At 51.8% G+C, this 24,199-nt stretch overlaps 2 protein-coding genes across 6 annotated transcripts; one reads left to right on the top strand and one right to left on the bottom strand.

The window, feature by feature from the left end:
* Nucleotides 1-408: 408 nt before the first annotated feature.
* Nucleotides 409-2,041, bottom strand: LOC121441416 (translation initiation factor IF-2-like). Its single transcript, XM_041642543.1, has 4 exons — nt 2,010-2,041; nt 1,383-1,664; nt 1,030-1,267; nt 409-661 (listed from the first exon to the last, which is right to left on the bottom strand). Exons 1-4 carry the CDS (start codon nt 2,039-2,041, stop codon nt 416-418), a joined length of 798 nt encoding a protein of 265 aa, XP_041498477.1. The 3' UTR covers nt 409-415.
* Pou6f1 (POU class 6 homeobox 1) lies at nt 1,106-23,938 on the top strand. 5 transcript variants are annotated; one of them, XM_041642626.1, is made up of 12 exons: nt 1,108-1,238; nt 4,488-4,728; nt 6,075-6,167; nt 7,869-8,064; nt 12,353-12,474; nt 13,571-13,796; nt 14,311-14,564; nt 15,126-15,254; nt 15,826-16,029; nt 18,973-19,114; nt 19,845-20,013; nt 20,716-23,938. In XM_041642626.1, exons 3-12 carry the CDS (start codon nt 6,120-6,122, stop codon nt 21,059-21,061), a joined length of 1,836 nt encoding a protein of 611 aa, XP_041498560.1. In that variant the 5' UTR covers nt 1,108-1,238; nt 4,488-4,728; nt 6,075-6,119; the 3' UTR covers nt 21,062-23,938. The 5 variants fall into 5 exon arrangements, with proteins under 5 accessions (XP_041498559.1, XP_041498560.1, XP_041498561.1 ...); XM_041642625.1 differs by lacking the exon at nt 4,488-4,728 and having other exon boundaries at nt 1,106-1,238; nt 6,022-6,167; XM_041642627.1 differs by lacking the exon at nt 4,488-4,728 and having other exon boundaries at nt 14,314-14,564.
* The last annotated feature ends 261 nt before the right edge of the window (nt 23,939-24,199 follow it).

Genomic DNA, 24,199 nt, shown 5'->3' with positions numbered 1-24,199 from the left:
CCCCTCTCCTCTGCTGGGCTATGCGCTTCCTTCCACTGGGGTTTTAAGGGACTGTCTGGCTCTCCACTGCCTTTCTCCTAATGCTGCTTCTGCACCATCTACCTCCAGGTCATCCAAGAAACGTGGGTGTGGGTGGGGTGAAGGGGAACATTAGATTGACAACAAGCCGCTTAACTGTTGGAATCCACCTTCTCTGGCTTTATTAACCTCTCTCCTCTTCCCCCCCCCCCTCCGCCCCTTGGTCTTCCTTCCAGTTGTTCATTACCTCCCAAACCTTCGGTCCGCAGTCCCCCTCTCAGCCTCTAAGCCTTCTCTTCCCTTAGCACCACGACCACCGAGCTTGTTTTTCTTTCTCTATTACACCAAACTTTTTATTTTCACACCTTCTCGATCGTAACTAGCCAGCAGGCTGTGGTTAGGACTCCGCCCCTCCAGGAAGGTGGGAAGGTGAAGCGGCTCGGAGCGTTCGGGACCCTGGTCCCCTCTGGGATGTACCACGAGGGCACAGCTGCTCCCGAGGCCCTGCTCCACTGAGCCTGAGCGTCATCCGCACTCCCATTCCTTTCCCAGGCTGGAGGATAGACGTGAACTTGAGGTTCGCCGTTGAGAAAGGCAGTTGACGACCGGGAGAGTCACAGTTGGACACTGACCCAATCCTCGGCTGCAGGGAAGGTGACCGGGGCCACAGATCGAGACTCCAGTGCTACTCTCTGAGAGGGTCGAGTCAAGTGGCCCCACAGGCCCTGGGTTCTAGTCCCGACGGGGCCTGGAGTTCCTCCCCACCCCCACGAGCCGTTCGCCGCTCCCCAGACCCCCTCCCTTTCCAGACCGCCGCCCCCGGCGGCTGGCGCGGGAGGTGCAGCAGGCGGCAAAGCGCTTTGCATAAATTATGCTCATGACGCAGCAGCTAAAAAAATCCAAGTAGCAGAAGGAGGGAAAGGGGGGGGGAGGGAGGAGGGGGCGAGGAGGGGACTGCACCTGGCCGCCCCCGCCCCCGGCGTCCCGACCCGCGCGTGGCCAGCAACCCACCACTGCTCCGCTCTGCCAGCCCCGGCGGGGGGCTCGGGGGCGGCGGGTCCCGAGTGGCTCTGGGCCGAGCGAGCCGGGCCGAGCCGCTCCGGCTTCTTTGTCTGCGGGCGGCAGCCTCGGCCGCGGCCCCCTGGCCCGGGCAGGGACATGAGTGTCTAGTCGGTGGCCGCTGGGCAGCCGGGGAGCGGGAGGCTGGGCTTCGGGCTCCGGTGAGTAGCGGGGTCCGGGGCGGGGAGGGCTTTGCACAGAGGGGGAGGGGGCCGGGCAGGGGAGGTTTCGGATTTGGTTAATATGCAATGCCCGTAATTAGCATAATTTATATATTTATGATAAAGAGGAAAAAGGCGCGGGGCCGGGGCGGCGGGCTGCGGCCCAGGAGGCGGGAGCTGTGGGAGCTGACGGCCGCGCTGTCCCCTTGAGGACGCAGACCCCGGGCCGCGCCCTGGTCCCCCGGTGCCCCGCGGACACCCGTGGAGGGGCGGCTGCCAGAAGGACGCCCTGCCCTAGAGCCCGGGTTGAGTCTCGGGAAGAGGCTTGCAGAGCCCTGGAGACCCGGACGCTTGGATTTGGGCGACCTGTCACCACTTCCCCGGAGAAAGGGCGCCAGGGACTCTGGGGTAGAGACCTCGCTGTTGCTGGAAGGATGGGGAAGTGGTGGGAGGGTCACCGTCGACCAGAGCGTGAGCACTTCATAAATATTTAATGACAGTATTAGTATTAATAATGTCATAAAATGGGCCCCGTGTGTCCTCCAGGGACATTTGCACCTGGCAAGGCCGAGGGCTCTCCAGAGTGGCTTCTAACCCACTTGAGCGCTCAGATCGCCACCTGGGCTGGGCTGGAAAGCCTAAAACCTTTACAGAATAGTCCCTGCGGCTGTCAGGAGGAAATAAAAGCTTGTCAAGAAGCCTTGCTAGGCCAAACACAGGAAGCTCTAGCAGAGATGGAGAAACTGCAGCCTCTTCGCTCTAAGTTCTTACTCGTAAAACAGAAGGTTGATCTTCAGTTCCATACCTCCTCCTGTCACTTTGGTAATCCACGCCAGTCAACACTGACTGGAGAGAGGCTCATATGTTTTGATTGAAGTTGGTGCTCAGGGTGATGTTTGTGTGACCCAGACAGTAGAACTACATTAATTGGTTCTATAACCAGTAAGGGCCACACGAAGACAAAGCCCCACACCTGTCCAGGAGTGAGCAAATGGATCATAAACACCAAAACAAACCAGAGAATCCGGAGAGGGAGGAAGGAGGAGAGAAGGAGAAAGAAAGGGAGGGAGGAAGGGAGGGAGGGAGGGGAGAAAGGAGGGAGAGAGGCAGAGAGAGGGAGGGAGAAAAAGAAAGGTAGAATGGAAGGAGGGAGGGAGGGAAGGAGGGAGGGAGGGAGAGAGAGAGAACCCTGGTTTTCTTTTCCTCCTTGAGGCACTACTGGCAGCTAAGGAAAGGTGAGGTTGTGGCTCAGAGCTGTAACCCAGGCAGAGGGGATGATGAAGCAGGAGTATCAGAGATTTACATAGTGAGACTGCCTCAAAAACTAAAGACAAAAAAGCCCCGAAACAAACATCAACTTCAAACAAAACAGAAAGGGGGCGCTGGCTAGCTGGCTCCGCAGGTAAAGGCCTGTGCTGCCAAGCCTGCCACTGGATGTTGGATCTCTAAACCTCACATGGTAGAATCCAAGAAATGACTCCCACAAGTTGTCTTCACACGCAGGCTGTGACACGGGCACACCGTGGTACTCGGGCTCCAGCACGGTACACACACAGACTAAGAAATAAATGTCAAAAAAAGAAGAAAAGCAGCAAATGTCAAAAACAAACAGGCAGAACCAAAATCTAGCAACAGCAACAAACGACACAAAAAAGCCAGACAGTGGTGGCGCACACCTTTAATCCCAGCACTCAGGAGCCAGAGGCAGGCAGATCTCTGAGTTTGAGGCCAACCTGGTCTACAGAGTGAGATCCAGGACAACCAGGGCTGTGCAGAAAGACCCTGTTCAAAACAAAACAACAACAGCAAGAAAAACAAAATACTAAATAAAAACAAAGGAAAGAAAGTCTAGAGATAGAGCTCAACAGTGTATTACATCTGTACAATTCACACACACACATTTGAACGCACACACACACTCAAACATATGCACACATGAACATACACACTCAGCCTAATGATGGTAAGGAGAAAGTACATATCACAAATTAGAAGACACTGGAGCTATAGCCAGGTGGTGGTGGCGCACATCTTTAATCTCAGCACTCAGGAGGCAGAGGCAGGCGGATCTCCGTGAGTTCGAGGTCAGCCTGGTCTACAAGAGCTAGTGCCAGGACAGGCTCCAAAACAACACAGAGAAACCCTGTCTCGAAAAACAAACGAAGAATAAGAAGAGGAGGAGGAGGAGGAGGAGGAGGAGGAGGAGAAGAAGAAGAAGAAGAAGAAGAAGAAGAAGAAGAAGAAGAAGTTGTTGGTGGGTGGTGGTGCTGTGTGTGGTACTCGGTGCAGCACTGACCTAGCATGCACAGGGAAAATTCAAACCCAGAAATGAAAATTAAGAAATAGAAAAGAAAGAAACGTGTTTTCTAAAGGTTCTCTGCTTCAAGGGAAAAAAAAAGAAACACGAGTGCGGTGCACATGCTTTTAATCGTAGCTTTGGGAGGTAGAGGCAGGCTGGCCTCCATGAGTTCAAGGCCAGCCTGGTCTACAGAGTGAGATCCAGAACAGCCAGGGCTATGCAGAGGCCCTGTCTCCAAAGAGAGATCAGCAGAGAGAGAAAAGAAAAGAAAACAATCTGGCGTAAACTCACATTTCCTCCATGCTTAATTACCGTGTCATTATAACACGAGCGCTCGGCTGTAACTCCACGGCAGAGCGCATGCGCTGGGTCCACCTTCCTGTCCCATAAGTAAACAAGTAAGTAAAATCATAATGGTAACCATTTACATTTTATACTATTTTATGATTTGAAACGTTTTGTATGCATGCTTTGTTTCAGTTAAAATAACAGCAGTAGTAGAACTGGGGATGAGACTCGGTTGGGATAGCACTTGCCTAGCCTACATGGAGCCCCGGGTTCCATTCCCAAGGCCCCATTAGCTTAGTATGTGCACCTATAACCCCAGCACTTGGGACTGGGAGACAGGAGGACAAGAAGTTCGAGGTCATCTGCAGCTAGGTTAGAAGTTCCAGGTCAACCTGGAATACATGCAGCTTGTCTCAACAAACAAACATGCAAACCAGAACAATAAGAGTAACACTGATATAGTGTCTGCGTGCTAGGCCCTATTGTTACGTAAATATTACCAATTTAAAGCTGGACATAGTGGCACAAGAATGTAGGGATCACTTGATTAGCCTAACGATGCAGAAAAAACCCTGGCCAAAAACATTCCCTTGGGGGCTGGAGAGGTGGTCCACAGTTGCAAGCACCTGCTGCTCCAACAGAGGACTGTGTTTCATTTCCAGCAGCCACACGGCACCTCCCTACAGCCTGTAAATCCAGGAACAGTAGGAAAATCTGTAGAGAAAGCAGATGAGAGGCTCCCAGGGGCTGGGAGAGGCAGTGCCAGTGGAGTTTCGTGTTCCTGAACTAGAAGTGCTCCTGGATGCACAGCGTCGTGAGTGTACAGAATCCCGCTGAAAGAGATGCTTTAAAACCCCAGAAGTGCTGGCCCACACTGCTAATCCCAGCACTCAGCAGTCAGAGGCAAGTGGCTCTCAGAAGTTCTAGGCTAGCCTGGTCTATGATGAGCACTTGCTAGTGTGCACCAAGCCTTGAGTTCAACCCCCCCCCCCCCCCCCCCCCCCCGCATCACAGAGAGAGTGATGAATAATACAATAAAATACTTAAGCTGGTGAGCTCTCTGCATGTGACTTTATATTTGTTGGGGCTGCTGTAACAGAGTATCGTCCCCGTAGCTGGTAAACAATAGAAACTTTATATTTGTTGGGGCTGCTGACACTGTAGGCTGGAAGGCGGAGGTCAAGTTGTCTAGTGAACTAGCCTGCCTTCCTAATCTCACCTCCCAGACACTCTCATCTCTTCCGTCTGTCACCTCGGGGTTTATGATTCCAACAGATGAACTGAGAGGGAGGCAAGCTTTCAGACCATAGCAGAATTTTACCTCAGTTTAGAAAAGGCTTGTGGGGCTTTGGTTATAGTCTAGTGTTGTAGATGTGCAGATAACTTGAATAATTTGTTCAAGGCCCTAGATTCAGTCCTTGGGATGACAAAAAAACCTTACAGGAGAAAAAGGTAAAGTATGGTATAGAACAGTGTTCTGGATTCCCTCAAGTGTGACGATAACATCCCCAGTCCCCAGAGTGGAGATGAGTAATATGTCAGTGTTACATAAAACACTCATCCTACAGCAGGTACCCAAACTAAATGTCAGTTACCTTTTCTCCTACACAAACGTCTAATCTGTTTGCCTACTTTTTAAAAAAATGACTCCAGCCAGACAGCCTGTCCTCACACGGGGTTCACCCACTCTTGCTTCCTGCGCCTGGCAGGCTATGCCACCGCTGGGAACACATTGCCTCCTGTGTACCGGACAACATGGTCCCTGGACCATCCCTGCAGAGTCTCTCAAAATCCACCAAAATCGGAGGCTCCAAGGGCTGTGGGGAGGGGTCTAGGAAGCGGCATTTTTTGGTCTAGCTCCAGAGAGTCAGAGCACCGGGTTGAATTCTCTCTATTGCCTCTTCAGGAAGCTGCCCAGGGAAACACTGATGTCCAGAACCCTCCTCTCGCCTTTGCCCAAGGTTCCAAGTGTCTCTTAGCTCCACCTTGGACTCTTGTGGACTGGGGGACCCCAGTGACAGATGACCTCCCTCTCTCCTTTGCCTTCCTAAACACAGTTCTTCTGGGTTCCCCTGGGTGCGGGCTCTCCAGGATGCTGGAGTCTTCAAAATTTTTAGCGTCTTGCGTTGTTTTTTTCTGTGTTCTCAGGAGAGCCTGTCTTCTCTTCTCCTACTGTTCTATTTCTGACTTTTCTAGGCAGCCTTGAAACTTCAGCGCCTCAGCTCACCAGCCTTTGCTTTCCTACCCAGAATGCATTAGGTGGGGACTGGCACCCACCCCACCCGGCAGTGACCATGGATCCTGGAGCTGGCTCTGACTCATCTCTGACCGTGAATGAGCAGGTATCTCCTGGGGGTGAGAAGTGGGAATGCTGAGGGTCGTGGCCTGAGGGGTGGTATGGCCAGGGAGAAGGACATAATGGGGCCTCTCACTGTCTGTCTCTTATTAAAGTTTATGATCACTCGACCTGCCCAAAGGAGTGTCTACTAGAATTTCTTGGGCGGAGTTTGGGATCTTAAGTTGCAACTTTGAAATTTAAATTAAACTCCACTGGGTGGCTGGAGAGATGGCTCTGCAGTTAAAAGCTTTGGCTGGTCTTGCAGAGGACGTGGCCTTGAGTCCCCACACCCTCGTGGCTACTCACAACCTAGTTCCAAAGCATCCGATGCCCCCTTCTGGCCTCTGCAGGTGCTACATGCATATGGTGTGCAGATATGTATACATGCAGGCAAAACACCTAAAATGAATACACATAAAATGAAAAGTAAGATCTCAAACACCTGTACACAAATACCTATACGTGTTTGAACAGGTGACTTCGTTTTTCTTTATGCTTCTATGTATTTTCTGTGATTTCTGAAATACTATGCCTTAAAAGAAGAAAACAAATCAGCGTCCTTTGAAATGAAATCGTAGTGAAATCCCCCAGGTCAAGGTCGAATCTGCCAAAGGAACCTGCTGTGGTATATATTCATTCCTCTTGATGGCTCCCAGAAGCCTTTTCTGGCACGGTCGGTCTATGGCAGAGCCAGTTTCCAGGCTGCAGGGCTGGAGCAGTTCTAACCATTATTGATGATGGACACAGCTCTTTCTCATGGATGGGGTTCACTGGGGATTCTGAAGGGCCAGGATGGTGCATTTCAGTGATGGAATAAAGAGCTTTGTACAGGGTGTGCAGGGTGTTTGAGCAGGGACTCGCGGAAGGTGCCCTCGCCCTTTGAGAACGCCGACAATGGACATGAGGTCCTTGGGATCCACAGAACAGGGTAGGGTGGGGCAGGAGAAACTGTATTTGGTGATTCTTGACACTTCTTTGGGGAATTTAGCTTGCAGGGAACTTGTGGTGTCTGAGTTTAGAAGTTACTCAAGGGTTGGAGACATGACTCAGTAGGTAAAGCATTTGTAGCATAGACAGCCCGAGTTAGATCCTCAGGACCCACATAAGATCGCTGCATGCGGTGTGTATGTCTGTAATTCAGCCCTCCTCCCATGAGTGAGAGAACCTCCTGGAGGAAGTACACAGCAAGGTGAGAGGAGAGAATCCCTGAAGGTGTGTAAGCACTGTGTCATGCGTGCATGCGTGCACACACAAGAGCATGCACACACCACACACAACATTAATGAAGACAAACTGTAGAACACTGTGGAACACTCAGTTCCCACACTCCCGCTCTGGGAGCCTCCAGGTGGTCTCTAAGGGAAGTTAGGACAGATTTCTTCCGGGTCTCTAGTACCTCAGTATCCGAGAGGATGCTCTTGCAGGCTCCAAGAATGAGCCATTTCCCACTTCCTGAGATAAGTCCAAGATGGGGAACAAACAGGAATATCTCCAAATGGTTTGACTCTGTGGCACTTTTCTTTCTGCCTCCAGGGCCTGCTTGCTTCTAGCAGCTCCTTGTTGGGAATCGGGGACAGTAGCCTGGCCCAAATTCTGGCCTTCTCAGAGTGCCCGTTCTCTTTATGAGAACTCCACATGCTGAATCCTCCCATCCCCAGAGCGCTGGCTCCTTTCCCAAGCGCTGTCCCCCATCCTCTACTTGCAGGTCATTGTGATGTCAGGCCATGAGACCATCCGAGTGCTGGAAGTCGGGGTGGATGCTCAGCTCCCGGCTGAGGAGGAGAGCAAAGGACTAGAGAGCGTGGCTGCTGACGGCTCCCAGAGTAGAGGCCCTGCCGAAGCTGGCGAACCTGCTGCTGAAGCCGGGCAGCGCGACCCAGACCACTCTGCAGAGGCAACTGGTAGGAGCCTATCGCTAATCTGCTGCTTCTCTCTCATGGCCCAGGTGGCCCTGGTGGCTTTAGGGCCTTGTCTTCCTGCCCGTTTGGCAGCCTCTGGCCACAGTCCGTAATGCTGGCCAGTTTCCAGGATTACCTTACCCTCCTTATATCTAGAATTGGGTTTCTTTGCACCCATGCCTGAACTGAGATGGCTTTGGGTGAAGATCGGCATGTCTGGCCTAGAGAGGCTCCTAGGTCTACACTAGACCGCCCAAGCCAGGGAAGGAGAGAGACTCTCGGGATCCCTCCAGCTTCCCAGTTAAATCCCGTTTATAGCAGAGCTGGGAGATCCCAGGAGCCGAGGGTGGAAGGACATCTTGTCTCCCTTGAGCTAAGGATCAGATTAGGTGATATCCGACATTGCCTACCTCCCTCCACTGGGTTTACAGGTGCCGTCCTTCAACACTGCCGCCAGGGTGTGAGCTGAGTTCTCCTGGCCTGACGTAGTTGGAGAGTCACCGGCAGCTTAGCTGTGGGGGCTGTCCCTTGTCTTTCTTCGCCAGCAGTTGTTGCATTTTGTAAGGATCCTTGGACCTCCTCACCACTTTCCTGAGTCCCACGATCCATCTCTGTCAGGCTTCGGCCTTTCTTTCTTTTTTTAATTCTCCGACATTCTTATACCTGTGTACCCTGAACTTTCACCTTCCCTGAGCCACTGAACCCCTTCTTCTACTTGGCTGTCTGTTCTTTTATATTTTTTAAAGGCCATCAAGTTTAACTGTCATTGCTTGCATAAGCATGTGTGAAGGGTTAGTTACTGGAATGTGGACAACTTACTAGTGGCTATACCACTGAAGGAACTGACCAGTACTTATTTGTGGCCCATAGTTCCTCAGTAAGAGGTGGATTGACCCCTTGCTGGTATTTGATGTATTGGTGACAGGCCTGGTCTTGTTTAGGTAACCACAGCTACAGTTAGTCCCTAAGTGCAATAACTGTGTCATGTCCAGAAAACAGACTCCCAGCACCCCAGAGTCTCTGGCTCTTCCATTCCAGCCTCCTCTTCTGAGCTATTCCCTAAGCCTCCGGGCGCTGATACAAATGTCTCGCTTAGGACTGACCAGCTCAGGGTCTCTTACTCTCCATGTTCTGACCCTCTGTGAGTCTGGATCAGCCCCCACCCACTGCAAAAAGAAGTTTCTCTGTTGGAGAACAAGAGTTCACTAATGTCGTGACTGGCAGTTGGGTACCATGTCCTCGTCCTTCTATTGCTTCAGAGATGGGGCACGACAGACAAGGTCGCTGTCCCTGCCATCCTTGGGACTCACAGGGCCATGTGGAATGGAATCTTTTTTGGAAAAATTCAGGGAGTTTCTTGGGTTTATCCACAGTGCCCATTTTACCCATTTGCCCATTTTCTTGACCCCATTTTTTTCTGGTGTCAGGATTCTCCCCTGCCCCAGACCTGCTCTCTCACACCACAGCACAAGTGTTATTATAGTGGTGAGCGTTTTCTCTCATAGACGGCTTCCTCGGAGTCGAGGAGTGTGAGCCAGGGCAGTCAGGTGACGGGGTATTTGAGTGAGTGGGACTGTCTAAGTGGCTGTCCACGGAGACCAACTGGGTCCTTTCGGTAGCTGCAGTATTAAGACGGGACGGAGCCATCAAAACAAGCCCAGGTAATAGGAACCTCAGGGTGAAGAGTCTAGTGGTTCACGTCCCTCTGACTACATCCTCGTCACACGCTCTCTCCATTCTTGTGGTGCAGGAGGGTAGACTCTGGAATTGAGACACACCTCGTGTTCTTTCATCTGCTTTTTTTCCATTAATTTTTTTCTTAGATTTATTTCTGTGTGTGGGTGTTGCGCCTGCATGTACCACTTGTGTGCCTGGAACAGTCAGAGGTCAGAAGAGGCCATCAGATCTGGGATTGGAGTTTTATAGATGGTTAGCGTTACAGAGCCATCGTGTGGATGCTGGGAACTGAACCAGGGTCCTGCACAAGTGTAGCCGGCGCACTTAACAGCCGAGCCGTCTCCCCACGCCGCGCTATGACCATTTCCTGTGCTGACATGCTCTCACACCTCTGCTTTGGATTCGGGTCACCCTCGGCTATTTTATCCTCAGAAACAGTACTTCTTTCAGTGTGTTTGTACTGATCTTTATTTCTTTATAGTATGGTCCACTAAAATTCCTTTGAAGAAAAACTACTTGTTAAAACTGAGTGTTGTGGCACAAGACTATAATGGTGGCACCGAGGAAGCTGAGAGTCTGAGACCCACCTGGGCTGGATAGTGGTTGCCAGGATAGCACCGGCTCTAGTGTGAGACCTGTCTCACAGAAAAAAGAATCACTTATTGACATAGAAGGAAATTTTAAAAAGACCAGTTATTAACAATAAGAAAAGGCGGCTGGGCATGGTGGCACACGCCTTTATTTATTTATTTTTTAATTTTTAATTTTTTTAATGATTTATTCAACTTTATGTTCATTGGTGTGAAGGTGTCATATCTCATGGAACCGCATTTTCAGACAGTTGTGAGCTGCCATGTGGGTGCTGGGAATTGAACCCGGGTCCTCTGGAAGAGCAGTCAGTGCTCTTAACCACTGAGCCATCTTTCCAGCCCCTGGCACACGCCTTTAATCCCAACACTCAGGAGGCAGAGGCAGGAGGATCTCTGGGTTCGAGGCCAGTGTGGTGTAAATAGGAAGGAGAGACCCTGTGTCAAAAGAACAAAGAGCAAAGGAGGAGGAGTGGGAGAAACCCTGGCTTTAAGGTGCTGCTCTCCTGATAAACCAGAAAAACAGCGAAAAGGGACTGAGCCTGTGGCTTGCTAGTGTAGCTTGTTTAGCCTGCATGAGGTTCTGGGTTCAATCCCCTCCACTACATACAAGTGGGTGCAGTCACATGCCTAGGTAATCCCAGGAGGTAGGAGGTGGAGGTGGGGTCATCAGAAGTCTGAGCAAGTAAAAAGAAAAGAACAGTGATAAAAGTGGAGCCAGGTATACAGGCCAGGCCTGTAATCCCCACACTGAGGCAGGGCTGAGGCAACAGGACTGCTGAGGAGTCAAGGCTAAGTTCAAAACCTGAGTTCAAAACCAACCTGGGCTACAGCGCGAGACTCCCGGCTCAAGGGGAAAAATACAAAAGCTGACTAATCTAAACTCGGTGGTATTGTGTAGAAACAAGTGTCCCATCTTTCTGTAAAACAGGCCGGTCTTGAACTCATTGTGAATTCTCTGTTCTGCCTCAGCCTCCTACTTACTAGGGTTAGAGAATCACACTGCTGGCTGTGGTCCTGCTTTGAAACTGAGCCCAAATAGGCCGGCGTTTCCTTTCTCTGCGGTAGGCTTTTGTCCCTATCACATTCGCACTTTCTGTGCTTCCTTTCACTGATTTATTATTTATGTGTGTGCACACACAAATACAAACATGATAGGCACACATGTGGAGGCCAGAGAACAACATACAAACTTGGTTCTCTGCAAGATTGGACCATCTATTATCTATCTATCTATCTATCTATCTATCTATCCATCCATCCATCAATCTATCATCTATCCACCCATCTATCCATCCATCCATCCATCCATCCATCCATCCATCCATCCAGGCAAGCATTCTACCATCCTGCTGCATCCCCAGTCTTAGATTCCTATTCTTGTCTGATTTATGATATTATAGCTTTTGTCTCATTGTTGCGGGCTGTGATGAGGTTTCCTGGCAGGGCACCCCAATTCCTGAATTGACCAACTCAGAGGAGGTGAAAGCTTGCAGTTCCTGGAACATTCTTTTGGAAGCTCAGAGAAACCACCCTTTTTGAACAGCAGAGAAAAACTGAGTGGCCTGAGGAGCTGCCGTGACCCTACAGTGTGACAACGATGTGCCCGGTTTTCAGGGATTTTGCACTTTTAGGACTTGCCCCTTCCCAGGCTTCTGAAAACAGGACAGTTCAGTCACTGTCTGAGCCTAGGACAGCGGCTATTTTCTCTCAGCTCTGGCTTTTCCATCCATGACATAATTTGCTTCAGCTGCTATGTGACAGACCACAGTGTCATGCAGAGCCCCACATTCCCTTCCACAGATATGGGAAGACAATACCTCCCTTCCTGGTGCGGCCCAGGGCTCTCCAGCCTCCTAGGCATTACTAGCAGCACTCAGGGAGCTGCCCCATGGGCCAGGGAAGGCTACCAGCTGGCCCGAGACTATGCAGAAGTAGAGCATGGGGCTGCAGACTGGATGCTCCGGTCACCCTCAACGCACACCAGGCTCACTCCTGTCCTTTTTTTCTCTCAATGTCACCTGAAGTGAAGTCGCTGCCCGGGATCCCTCCGAGTCCTGCCCCAGCCATTGCCACCTTCAGCCAAGCCCCAAGCCAGCCTCAGGCATCACAGACCCTGACGCCTCTGGCCCTACAAACTGCCCCCCAGGTAAGGGCCACATCCGGGAACCAGACAGAGGGCAGTGGGCAGGAGCAAGCATGGGGTGGCCATGGGGTTGGAAACCGCATGAGGCAGGGCAGGACGGAGGCTGTGGCTTGAGGGAGGAAATCGCCCACTTAGGTATCCCAGGCTCCCTCTGCCCCAGATCAGGGAAGAGGATGTGTGGGTTGCTGCTGGACAGCTTCCCTGGGTCCAGAGGGGATTAGGGTTAACTCTTTCCTGGGAGAATTTGTGCTTATCTGATAATGAAATGAATAAGTACCAATGTCAGCCCCTTCAACAGAGGAAGAGTTAATGGATTGGTCAGTCTTCAGTTAAGTTATAATACTGCCCAACCAATGAAGGGACCTATAGAATCCCACAGGCCAGCGGAGCCTGAGTGACCTCTGCTCGTGCACTGACCTCCAAGGCTTCTAGCCAGGGTGCCCCCCATTAGAGCCTCTTGGAGGCCTTTGTGGGCCCTTGACCACTTGGGAGCAGCCTGTGGCCCCCATTCCCTGGCCGCAAAACAGTGGGTGCACTAAATGGCCAGCTCTGAAAACACACATACAAGTGACATTACACAGACTGAGCAGGTTGTACTTAGGGCTTTGGGAACACACACACACACACACACACACACACACACACACACACTAATAAAAAAAACGAGGCCATATGAAAGAGAGTAAGGAGCTGAAAAATGGAGACTTTGGAGAGAGGAAAAAGAAGGGGAAATGGTGTGATTGTTTTCTAATCTCAAAAACTAAAGGAAACAATGAGAAAGAACAAACACTGTACCTGCAAACACGCCCCGGGGAAGGTCTAAGAGGCAGCACACTGCAGGGGGCCGTGCACCCTGACCCTTGGAGGCAGGGCCAGGCCTTTTCCTGGGCGCCTCTCTGCAGGCAGGATAGTCTGGTCCAGACACCGTGGGTTAGGCCTTCGGCTGGGGCTGCTCTTGCTTTCCTCGGGCCTTTGTCCCCCTGCCCTCAGAATGCTTGCTTATGCTCAGCTGGGTCCAAGAGGCCCCTCGTTTGCGCTGTGGATGTTGATTTTTTTTTTATTTTTTCTTTTCTTTTTGAAATCTTGTTTGCTTTTGCAGGTCTTGACTCAGGAAAACTTAGCCACAGTTCTGACAGGAGTTGTGGTTCCGGCAGGGGCGGTTACTCAACCTCTTCTTATCCCCATCAGTATTGCAGGTCAGGTGTCTGGGCAGCAGGGGCTGGCCGTGTGGACAATCCCTACAGCAGCCGTGGCTGCCCTCCCTGGACTGGCCGCTGCGTCTCCTACCGCGGCAGTCTTCAAGCCACCGTTAGCTGGGCTCCAAGGTAACGGCAACTCTCCCCAGGACTGCACCGGGCCCCCACCACCCTACACTGCCACCCCTGCAAGTGTGCTTACCATGTTGGACTCAGAGCCTGCAGTCCACCTGGGGTAACAACCCTGGATTCTGGATCCAGTGTCATAGGCACCCAGCCACAGAGCCGCTGCACCGCCTCGGGACCCTAGGCCAGGACACCAGGCTGGCCAGCAGGCCTGTCTTCCTGCAAACAGCTGCTTGAGACTGCCCCCTCCCCCCACTAGCATCCACCCCATGACCAGCAAGACGGACCGCAAGAAGAATCAACATCTGGTTCTCGAACCTACATGTCTGCTGACCCAAGGGAGGGGGGATAAGAGATGCTGGCGTGTGTCAGCCCTTCAGGAATCAAGGGAATTGCAGCTGCCCCACGCCCAGTGCCCCCAGTGTCCTGTCAGTTTCGTACCAGATCCCTTGGGACTGGAACCAAGCCGAGTCACGGCTCGGCCCTTGAGCGCCTCTGTCTCTGCCTTGCTCCATAGCAGCTGCCGTGCTGAACACCGCTCTCCCGACACCTGTACAAGCTGCCCCACCAGTCCAGGCCTCCTCGCCCACCCAGCCCCGGCCACCAGCTCAGCCCCAGACGCTGTTCCAGACCCAGCCGCTGCTACAGACCACGCCTGCCATACTCCCACAGCCCACTGCTGCCACCGTCTCCGCCCCCACCCCGAAGCCAGTGGACACCACTCCACAGATCACCGTCCAGCCTGCCGGCTTCGCGTTTAGCCCAGGGATCGTAAGCTGCTGCCCTCACCCAGGGCTCCGAGGGATGGATCAAAGCTTGGGCCAAGGGTGGAACTTCCCCCACAGTGGAGGACCAGCCCCTTGAATACAGCCAATTTTGATGCATCAGCAAAGATGGGCTCCCTCTGAGGTCTTCTCCTTTCACCTGTCAGCCTGTCCTACCCAGACTAAAGCAAGCAACGACTGGGGAAATACTCCAGACGGAACTGCTGGACCAGCCTTGGGGGCCGGGCACGCAGGAGCAGCTCAGCTTCATGCTGGCATCTATCCTGTGTGGCTCTTGGTTTGGGAGCAGAGAATCAGGCATGACTTGGGGGCACTTTTGTTCTTCTAGTCTGGTCTTCTGCCCTCCCAGACCTAACTGGAAAAATCAGTAGAAGTCACTGTTCTGTGACTGCCCCTCCCTGGTTCCCCGCTGTCCCCGTACTTGTCCCTCTAGCCTTGACTATTTAGCCAGTGGACACCCTCACCACTCAAAAGCCTCAGCCCTCTTTCCTCTCTCCGGTCTTTCTTGCCCCTTGGCCTCTGAGCAAGGCTCTTCCTCTACCCACAGATCAGTGCTGCCTCCCTCGGGGGACAGACCCAGATCCTGGGCTCCCTCGCTGCGGCTCCAGTCATTACCAATGCCATTCCCAGCATGCCGGGGATCAGCAGTCAGATCCTCACCAATGCTCAGGGACAGGCAAGTGAGAGCAGGGCTGAGGGGCGGTGGCTGTGGGCGGCTGGCTAGGAAGGGCTGAGGACGTGGTCTTAGCAGGGCGTCGGGCTGCTGCTGACAGCCTACGTGAGTCCAGGAGAGAGTGTAGTCGCCACTCCACCCTGCCAGTGCTGGCTCTAGTGGGGGATTTTATCCACACAGGTCCTGCTTTGTGGTCGGGCCTCACGCTCCGTGCATTCTCATGTATTATCTCACTGAGCACAAACCTGTCCAGGGATCTTTTGTTTTATGGGAGAGAAGGGTAAAATTCAGAACTACTAAACCCCACAGCTAACATGTGCTAGACTAGCAGAGAGTTTCCAGTTCTCTGATATACAAAAAACCCTTCACCTGCCCCATCCCAGCTCTAGGGACAGCAAAGAAAGGAAGGCCTTGGGTGTGAGTCCTGTACTCTGCCTGTTGAAGAAGCAGAGGCCAGAATGCCTAAGCAGCTTCTCAGAGTTAGTCTCTTTGCCTGCAACTGTGGGGATTTGAGTTGGTGATCCTGGATGCCCCATGCCCCTCAAATTTGGGGACCATGCCTTATTTTCTCCAGGTTATTGGAGCACTTCCGTGGGTAGTGAACTCGGCTAGTGTGGCTACACCGGCACCAGCACAGAGCCTACAGGTCCAAGCCGTGACTCCCCAACTCTTGCTGAATGCCCAGGGCCAGGTGATTGCAACCCTAGCCAGCAGCCCCCTGCCTCAACCTATGGCTGTCCGGAAGCCAAACACACCGGAGTCCCCTGCTAAGAGTGAGGTACCACGGCTGGGGGTATGGATGGGCACGGGAAGGCAATACTGTGTAGCATGGCTACTTCCCTCTGAAACTTCTGGGAGAACAAGGCGCCTCTCAAAGTGAGGACCCCCCACAGCAGAAGGCTTATATAAGTTCACACATACCCCGCCCAGGGAAACAGCTCCCATTCTCAGGCCGCTACATACCGCAACATGTGTCTGTGTCCACAGAGGTCAGAGAGCACGGGAAATGAGTGAGCACAGCAGATTGGACTCTAGAAAAGCTAGAAAAGCCCCGGGTTGTGAATTCTGTACCCCACACACTGGGCATTTTGACTCTTCTTCGTTTCCATTTTAGAAGAGATTTTGAGTGGCCGTTATGTTCCAAATGCTAAGGATGACTGGGATTGCTTGCTCCCTAGGACGCCTTAGGTATGAGGGAGACATGCATAAGGACTGTCGAACCCCACAAATGAGCCCCGACAGGCTGGGGTCAGGACAGCTCCAGAGAGGAAGGATGAGTTGAATGTAGCATGTGTTGTCCCTGGGAACTGGGCAAGCATGCAGCCAGAGTGGGGGTCTCTGTCTTGTGCACTGTGGTCTCCTGCAGGGGTCTGCAGGACGAGTTCCCAGATACGCTCTCATTAGGCCCACGATTGTCTAATGCTATATGTTTGCCTCCAAGAAACTTGTAAATGACCCTTAGCCTCATCTGGAAGGGAGTGGCTATAAGAATTCCTACTTCTGCTGGGTGGTGGTGGCGACACCTTTAACCCCAGCACTTGGAGGCAGAGGCAGATGGATCCCTGAGTTTGAGGCCAGCCCTGGTCTACAGAGTGAGTTCTAGGGCAGCCGGGGCTGCACAGAGAAACCCTGTCTCAAACAAAAAAAGGGAGAGAGAGAGAGAACAAAAAAGGCTTAAGTTTGGGGGCTGGAGAGAAGGCTCAGCAGTTAAGAGCACTGGCTGTTCTCCCAGAGGACCCAGGTTCAATTCCCAGCACCCACATGGCGGCTCACAACTGTTTGTAACTCCAGTTCCAGAGGACCTGGCTTCCTCACACAGACATATATACAGGCAAAACACCTGTGCACATAAAGAAAAAAAAGACAAACAAAACAAACCAGAATTCCTACTTCTGCCATGCATGGTGGTACACAATGTGTAATCTCAGCCTGGGCTATGTAGGGAGTTCAGCTTGCATTATGAGATCCTGTCTTAAAACACAAAAACAAAAATAAGACAAACAAAAATCCTCTCCAGAGTTTATGAATATTAGACCAAAGAACTGACACTCTGGTGTACGGTTAGCTTGTGACGGTAGTGCTGACCCTCATCATGGCAGGAGCTGCTGCCAGGCTCTCAGTGGCTGACAGGTGTGCTTCTTAGACCCGGACCCAACTGACAGATGTGCTTCTTAGACCTGCTTCCTAACTGGCAGATGTGCTTCTTAGACCCGCCCCCAACTGACAGATTGACAGGTGTGCATCTTAGACCCTCCCTAACCGACAGGTGTGCATCTTAGACCCGCTTCCAGCTGACAGATGTGCATCTTAGATCCGCCCCTTTACGTTTTTCCTTTTTTATCTATGCTGCTGGGGATTGAGCCCAGGGTCTTATTCATGCCAGGTACAGCATTATTGTCTGGTTCTCTGAGCCCTAGTAGTTCTAGGGAAAGACTAAAGCCATGTCCTGGGGACTAGGGGATAGGTTTGAGAGCTTGCAGGAGACAGAATCCAAAGAACAGAAAATCCAGGAAAAAAATGGATTTCCTAAAACGTTTATGGTTTTTTATTATTTTGTTTTACTTTTGTTTTTGGTTTCTTGAGGAAGGGCATCATTGTCTAGCCCTAACCATCCTGGAACTAACTATGTAGCCCAGGCTGGCCTAGAACTCAGAGACCCACCCGCCTCTGTCTCCTGAGTGCTGGGGCTAAAGTGTGGCACCACACTGGTTGGTTTTGCTTTAAGTCATACTAATAATGCTAATTTCAGATATTTGTAGTTTGTCCTGATCATAAATAAGATACATAACTTTAATTAACATTACAACATTATGTATCATATAAAAAATAAAAATCAAAGCCAGGCAGTGGTGGCGCACGCCTTTAATCCCAGCACTCAGGAGGCAGAGGCGGGTGGATCTCCATGAGTTTGAGGCCAGCCTGGTCTACAAGAGCTAGTTCCAAGAAAACTAGGACTGTTACATAGAGAAACCCTGTCTAGAAAAACAAAACAAACAAAAAAAAGAAAAGAAAAGAAAGAAAAGGTAAAAAATGGGCTAGGTAGATGGATCAGTGGTCCAGATGCCCATTGTGGGCTAGGTAGATGGATCAGTGGTCCAGATGCCCGTTGTGGGCTAGGTAGATGGATCAGTGGTCCAGATGCCCATTGTGCTCTCTGCGGACTGGAATTTGGATCCCCTGCACCCAGGTAAATGTTGGGTGAGTATGGTGGCCCATGTGTAACTCAGCACTCAGAGGCAGAGGACTCCAGACCAGTCTCCTAGCCACACTAGCCAGCCATGTCAGTGAGTTCTGAGCTCAACTGAGAGAGACTGCTTTGGTGAATGAGGTGGAACCCCTAATGTCAGCCTCGAACCTCCACTCTCATGTGGCACACATATATACCCACATACATGCAGACATGTACACACGCAACACAGATGCATGAGAGAAAAAATAAGAATTAAGACAGGTGTGGTGATACATACCAATAATCCCAACATTTGGGATGTGGAGGCAGGAGGATTATAAATTCAAGGTCAGCTTTGGACACGGAGAGAGAGCAAACCCATCTCTTGTTAATGTTATCAGATAGCTTCTAGTTCTGCTTTTGGATGGCCCCAGGTGGGAGTGCCTGGGTAGCTCAGAATTTCCTGTCCAGCTCTCTCCTGGTGCTGGCTTCCCAGGGATTGCAACCCCCTAAGTTAGGCATGGGTCATGGAGCTTGTGTCTCTTCTCATAGGTGCAGCCTATCCAGCCGACGCCAGCTGTGCCGCAGCCTGCAGTGGTCATCACCAGCCCGGCCTCAGGAGTCAAGCCCTCTGCCTCAGCTCCTATCCCGATCACCTGCTCCGAGACCCCTACCGTCAGTCAGCTGGTCTCGAGTAAGTGACTCGAAGAAGAAGAATGTGGATCTGGGGTACCGGGAGGGAGCACCTCTAGTCCCAGCTGCTCTAAGACTGGGATGGGAGGAGTCTTTGAGTGCAGGAGTTGAAGGTCAGCCTACTGAGGCCCTGTCTCAAATCAGTCCATAAATTCCTGGTATCCAAAAGGAAAGGGTAAAGGGCCAAAGCAGAAAGATGGTAACTCTCAATTTCTTTTCCATTTATTTGTTTGTTTGGGATTAGGGGTGGGGTGTGAGTATCCACGGCGTGCATGTGGGTCCCACTCAGGTCTACAGGCTGAGTGGCGAGTGTCTTTACCCACTGAGTCTCTTAGCCTCTACCAGGAGGTGGCTTTCTTCCTCCCTTTCCTGTTGGAGTGGCTGTGAACATGGTGGAGGTGAGGCTGCTTAGCTGTCCATCTAGTCACGATTGCCACTGGCTAGCTCAGTGTGGTCTCACCCAGTTCTGAGAAAGACAGATAGCCAATAGGTATGCCTGGGACCAGACTAGGGAGCGTGGGAGAGGGTGAGCAGTTAGACCTAAGAATAGACCACCTCAGTAGCTTGTTCTAGAGCCCTTTCTTGCAAGTCCTGCTCGTCAGGGGGACGCTGTGATGAGGGTCTGTTGGTAGAGGTCCCCATCCCCTTTCCTACACCAGGCTAGACCCATGGCCCAGAGTAGCATGATGGCTGTCTTCATGTACTCCTCCTGGTCCTTCCCTCTGTCCCAGAGCCGCACACCCCGAGCCTGGATGAGGACGGGATCAACTTAGAAGAGATCCGGGAGTTTGCCAAGAATTTTAAGATCCGGCGGCTCTCCCTGGGTCTCACACAGACCCAAGTGGGCCAGGCTTTGACTGCAACAGAAGGTCCAGCCTACAGCCAATCAGCCATCTGCCGGTAAGTACGAGTGTCCCCAGATAAAGCCAGGATAAAGCTCCGTGCCATAGCCGGCTGTCATGGGAATCCAGGAATCCAGTCCCTTTTCATGTTTCCCCTCACGCTGACTCCTTCCAGATAAGGAATACTGTCCTGTTGAGGGCATGGCCACTTGGAGTAGCCAAAGACTGACCCAGGCTTCTAAAGTTTAGGTAGACTCCAACCCTGAGTATTTAGATGTTCACGGGAGGGAGGCCACTGAAGCCTCCTAGCAGGAGAGAGTTATGACTTAGAAACATGCTCGGTCTTGGCCCTCGGCTGTCAGTCCCCTGGTGTGCTCCTGCTGCCTTGCCTCCCACGCCTGCCAGGTCGGCTCAGCTTGAAGGTGCAGCAGGCCTTGTTCTGAGGCTGCCATGGGAGCAGTGAGAGGAGAGTGGCTCTCTCAGGAGGCCATCATTTGGGTCTTTTGATGATTCAGGACTTCAGTAATTTGGGGGTGAAAGTTCTGGTCAAGGCAGAGCGTGCTGTCATTTGCCTGCCTACAGAGGCTGTGGGCATCTCTCCTTCATGAGGCCTGGGATATGGAAAGTCTGAGGAATCTGGGCTTTGAGGGGCCAGGAGGGTGGAGACACTGAGAAGGAGGGGAGAGCCCCTGTGAGTAATGTTTTCCCTCATGAGCGATGTATGGAAGAGCTAGCCACACTGTCACCGCTCCTTCTCCAGGTTTGAGAAGTTAGACATCACACCCAAGAGTGCCCAGAAGCTGAAGCCGGTTCTGGAGAAGTGGCTGAATGAGGCGGAGCTCCGGAACCAGGAAGGCCAGCAGAATCTGATGGAGTTTGTGGGCGGTGAGCCCTCCAAGAAACGCAAACGGCGAACCTCCTTCACGCCGCAGGCCATAGAGGCTCTCAATGCCTACTTTGAGAAGAACCCCCTGCCCACTGGCCAGGAGATCACCGAGATCGCTAAGGAGCTCAACTATGACCGTGAGGTGGTACGGGTCTGGTTCTGTAATCGACGCCAGACACTCAAAAACACCAGCAAGCTGAACGTCTTTCAGATCCCTTAGGGCTTCCTCTCAGCCCTTGTTCCAGCACTTTCTACTGTTCCCTCAGCAACTGGCTGTCGTCACTGTGGCAGTACCGTGTGCAGCTGAGCTTGCCCTAGGTCATGAGACTCCACCTGTGCATGTGTGTCAATGCCTGCCTCTTCTGCCCAATATGTCACACCCTGGGGAGGCCCAAGGGGCTGCATGAGAGCCCTAGGCTCTGGGCTGGGCACATGGAAGGAGGGGATTTATGGTGTTCTCTCAAAAAGCACTTTGACAACATGGTTTCTGAAGGGTATGTTCTGGTTGGGAACCAGAAAGGCTCTGTCTTTGGGGTGGGGCTGTAGCAACTCTTGGGGACCGCTGTGCACTAGCTCTTGTTTTTGGTGGCACTCTCCACCCCTTGCCCTTAGCTCCTCCAAGGTTGTACCAGTGTGACAGCTCACCCAGCCTCACACTGCCCTCTTTTACTTTCTACACAGGCACATTAACCCCCTTAAAAGACCAAGGAGATGAAGTTCAGAAGTGTGACTCACTGTCTGCCTTGACCTCCAACAGAAAGTCCCAGAGCTGTGGGGTCAGATGCTGGGAGGTTCCTCCTGGGGTCCTGGGTGGGATTGCACTAACGCAGAAACTTTCCTCTACAAACCAAGTGGGAAGGGAAGCAACAGCGAACTCTCCCATCCTGGAGAGTCTTAGGTCTGTCGCAGGTCTGGAATTTAGTAAATAAGGCCATCCACCCAGATTTTAATCTAATCGTCATCTGTGACCATCTCCCAAGGAAAGCTCTCTAGGGAGCTGTCAGCTTGGGAACATTTCCACTGCCCACTCACACAGGCAGCTACAGGGGGCGCGGATACCCTCTCTTATGCCCATACCCATCTCAGTCCAGCACTCTTTAGAGGAACAAACTGAGTGAGAAGCCAGAAAGCAAGGAGCCGGAGTGAGGAGGAGGGCAATGTTCAGAAAGATGATGGTCCAGGAAGATGTCTAGTTGAGGCTGGCTTACCTCTCGCTTTCTTTGTAACTTTAAGTCTTGGATGTTGGAGTTTTCACTTTGTCAGATTGCAGACCAGGTCTGTGTGTGACAAGCCCCGGGCCGCTCTGCCATGCTCCTCTGAGCCAAGAGTGCCCAGGTCGGTATGGACTTTGCCTCCGTAGGTGATGGCATGCTGGGGGCTAGCATCATATTCAAGTCTCTAAGTGAGCTTCCAGCCACAGGGAGGCTGGCCAGCCCTTTGTCAGTGTGTTGGCTGGAGAATGTAGCTCGGTGGGAGAGAATTTAGCACTTACAAGGCTCCAATTCAGTTTCTAGCACTAAGGAGAAAATTAATTAGTATTTGGTTTCAGGAAGTCAGGAAAAAGCTAAGATAATTGCTTGAATGACCCCAGAATTGCCACGTAGACTGTTCTTGTCTACAAGGATAAGGACAACCAGTCGCTACTTTTTATTTTGGTTTGTTGTTTTGTTTTTTGAAATAGGATCTCACTTAGTCCAAGCTGACTTGAAACTTGTGGTTGAAAATGACCTTGAACTCCTAATTGACCCTCCTGCCACCGTGCCACTGCGCCTGGCTCTTCTCCACTCTCAGCCTTACAGAGCCTGCAGTCTAGATACCCACCTTGCACCTCGTGTGATCTGCCCTGAGGAAATGACAGTCAAACAAACATTACCTTCTCTGCTGATCACAGTGCAGAGACACTGAGGCCTCGCTTCCTCTCCTCTTGGGTCCTGCAGTGCCAGTATGGAGAAGCAGATGGTAGCTCTCCTGTGAGATGGGGACAGTAGTATGTGAATTAACACACACACACACCACGGCATTCACATCAACCAAACCTGCTGGGGTCTGCAGGGAATAAGGAGGCAGGTGCGCAGCTCTCCTGACTCTGCCTCCCAGGACAGCGCGTCCCCAGAGGGGGGAAGGCCGTCTCCTTGGCGACTGTGATTGTCAGCTGCTTCCGTGAGGTGGGAAGTCAGGAGGGTACTGCACGTGAGTTTTCAGTGTGGATGCTTACATCTTGGAGCTTATCGAGTGACTCACTTGAGAAATTATATGCAGCTTTTCTTGCTCGAAACCTGCACTCAAGAGTGCTGTTTTCTGTGGGGTGGCATGTTGTATGAAGTGTGGCCATGCTGTGGCCATGCAGGAGGATGATCTAAATTAAACCTGGCCATGCTTTCTCAGCCCGTCCTTGGTCTAAACTTGTCTTCCCAAGGCTGGGCCAGAGTAAACCGTTTTCTCCTGTGTAGGAAAGATGCATTCGGAACAGTAGGAGAGCCCGGATGTTTACAGGCTGGACTTCCCAAATGCGAGGTGCAAGGTATGCATTAAGTGCCCCCAAAGTATAGTTTACTTTGACCTATGAACTCTGCCTCTGCTCCCCCAGTCTGAGCCACTAACCTACAAGGTAGTTTTTGTTGTTGTTTGGGTTTGGGGAACATTAGACTCTAAAAAAGAGTTAACAGTTTTATTTCGAAAGCACCCTCCTGGACTTAAGCCCATGCACAGTGGCTCTCTTGCTCTGGAAGACAGGAGAATGGGCAGAAAATGGTCAACTCTGTGGTTGGCTAGTTTGAAGTGGCAGGAAACTAGAACTGTCTACGGCCTGCTGAATCAGCTGGGCTCTTTGACCCTGCGCTAACTATGGCGTTTTTTTATCCAAGCAAAGTCCAGAGAAGAAACTGGTCACGTGAACTGTAAATGCACTTGAGTTTGGAATGAGAAAGCCTGTTGTGTTTGTGTTCTTGAAAATCCAGTCGCCTTCCTATGCCCAGGATTCCCTCCCTGCCTGCTAGGCCAGATTCTGGCATTGATGTCCTGATGGTCTCCCCGCAGGGGGCATTGCCCCTGGAAGCTGGGAGAACAGGGGAGAAGCACTTGGTGTAGTTGTGTGAATAAACACTATTTTTTCTTTTGTATTGCTCTGCCTATTTTGTTACATCTCAGATGTGAGGGAGCCGAGGCTGCGTCAGTGCTGCCTTTGCTGCCGAAGGCTTGCCTAGAGGGACAGACAGGTCAGAGCCCGGTTCCCACATCACGCCATCCTGCTTGGGCCTTCCAAGCTTTGACTCTCCCTCTGGGGATGGGGGTGTGCAGGGCTAAGAGGGCATGCCCTTTTTCTCCTAAACTATCCTTCTGGTATTTAGTGTCTCAGAAC

The sequence above is a fragment of the Microtus oregoni genome, unplaced genomic scaffold (genome assembly GCF_018167655.1).
Source record: "Microtus oregoni isolate MIOR12 unplaced genomic scaffold, Mior012 000077F_ref0000221, whole genome shotgun sequence".
Taxonomy (NCBI): domain Eukaryota; kingdom Metazoa; phylum Chordata; class Mammalia; order Rodentia; family Cricetidae; genus Microtus; species Microtus oregoni.
This window is presented reverse-complemented; position numbering and strand designations above follow the sequence as displayed.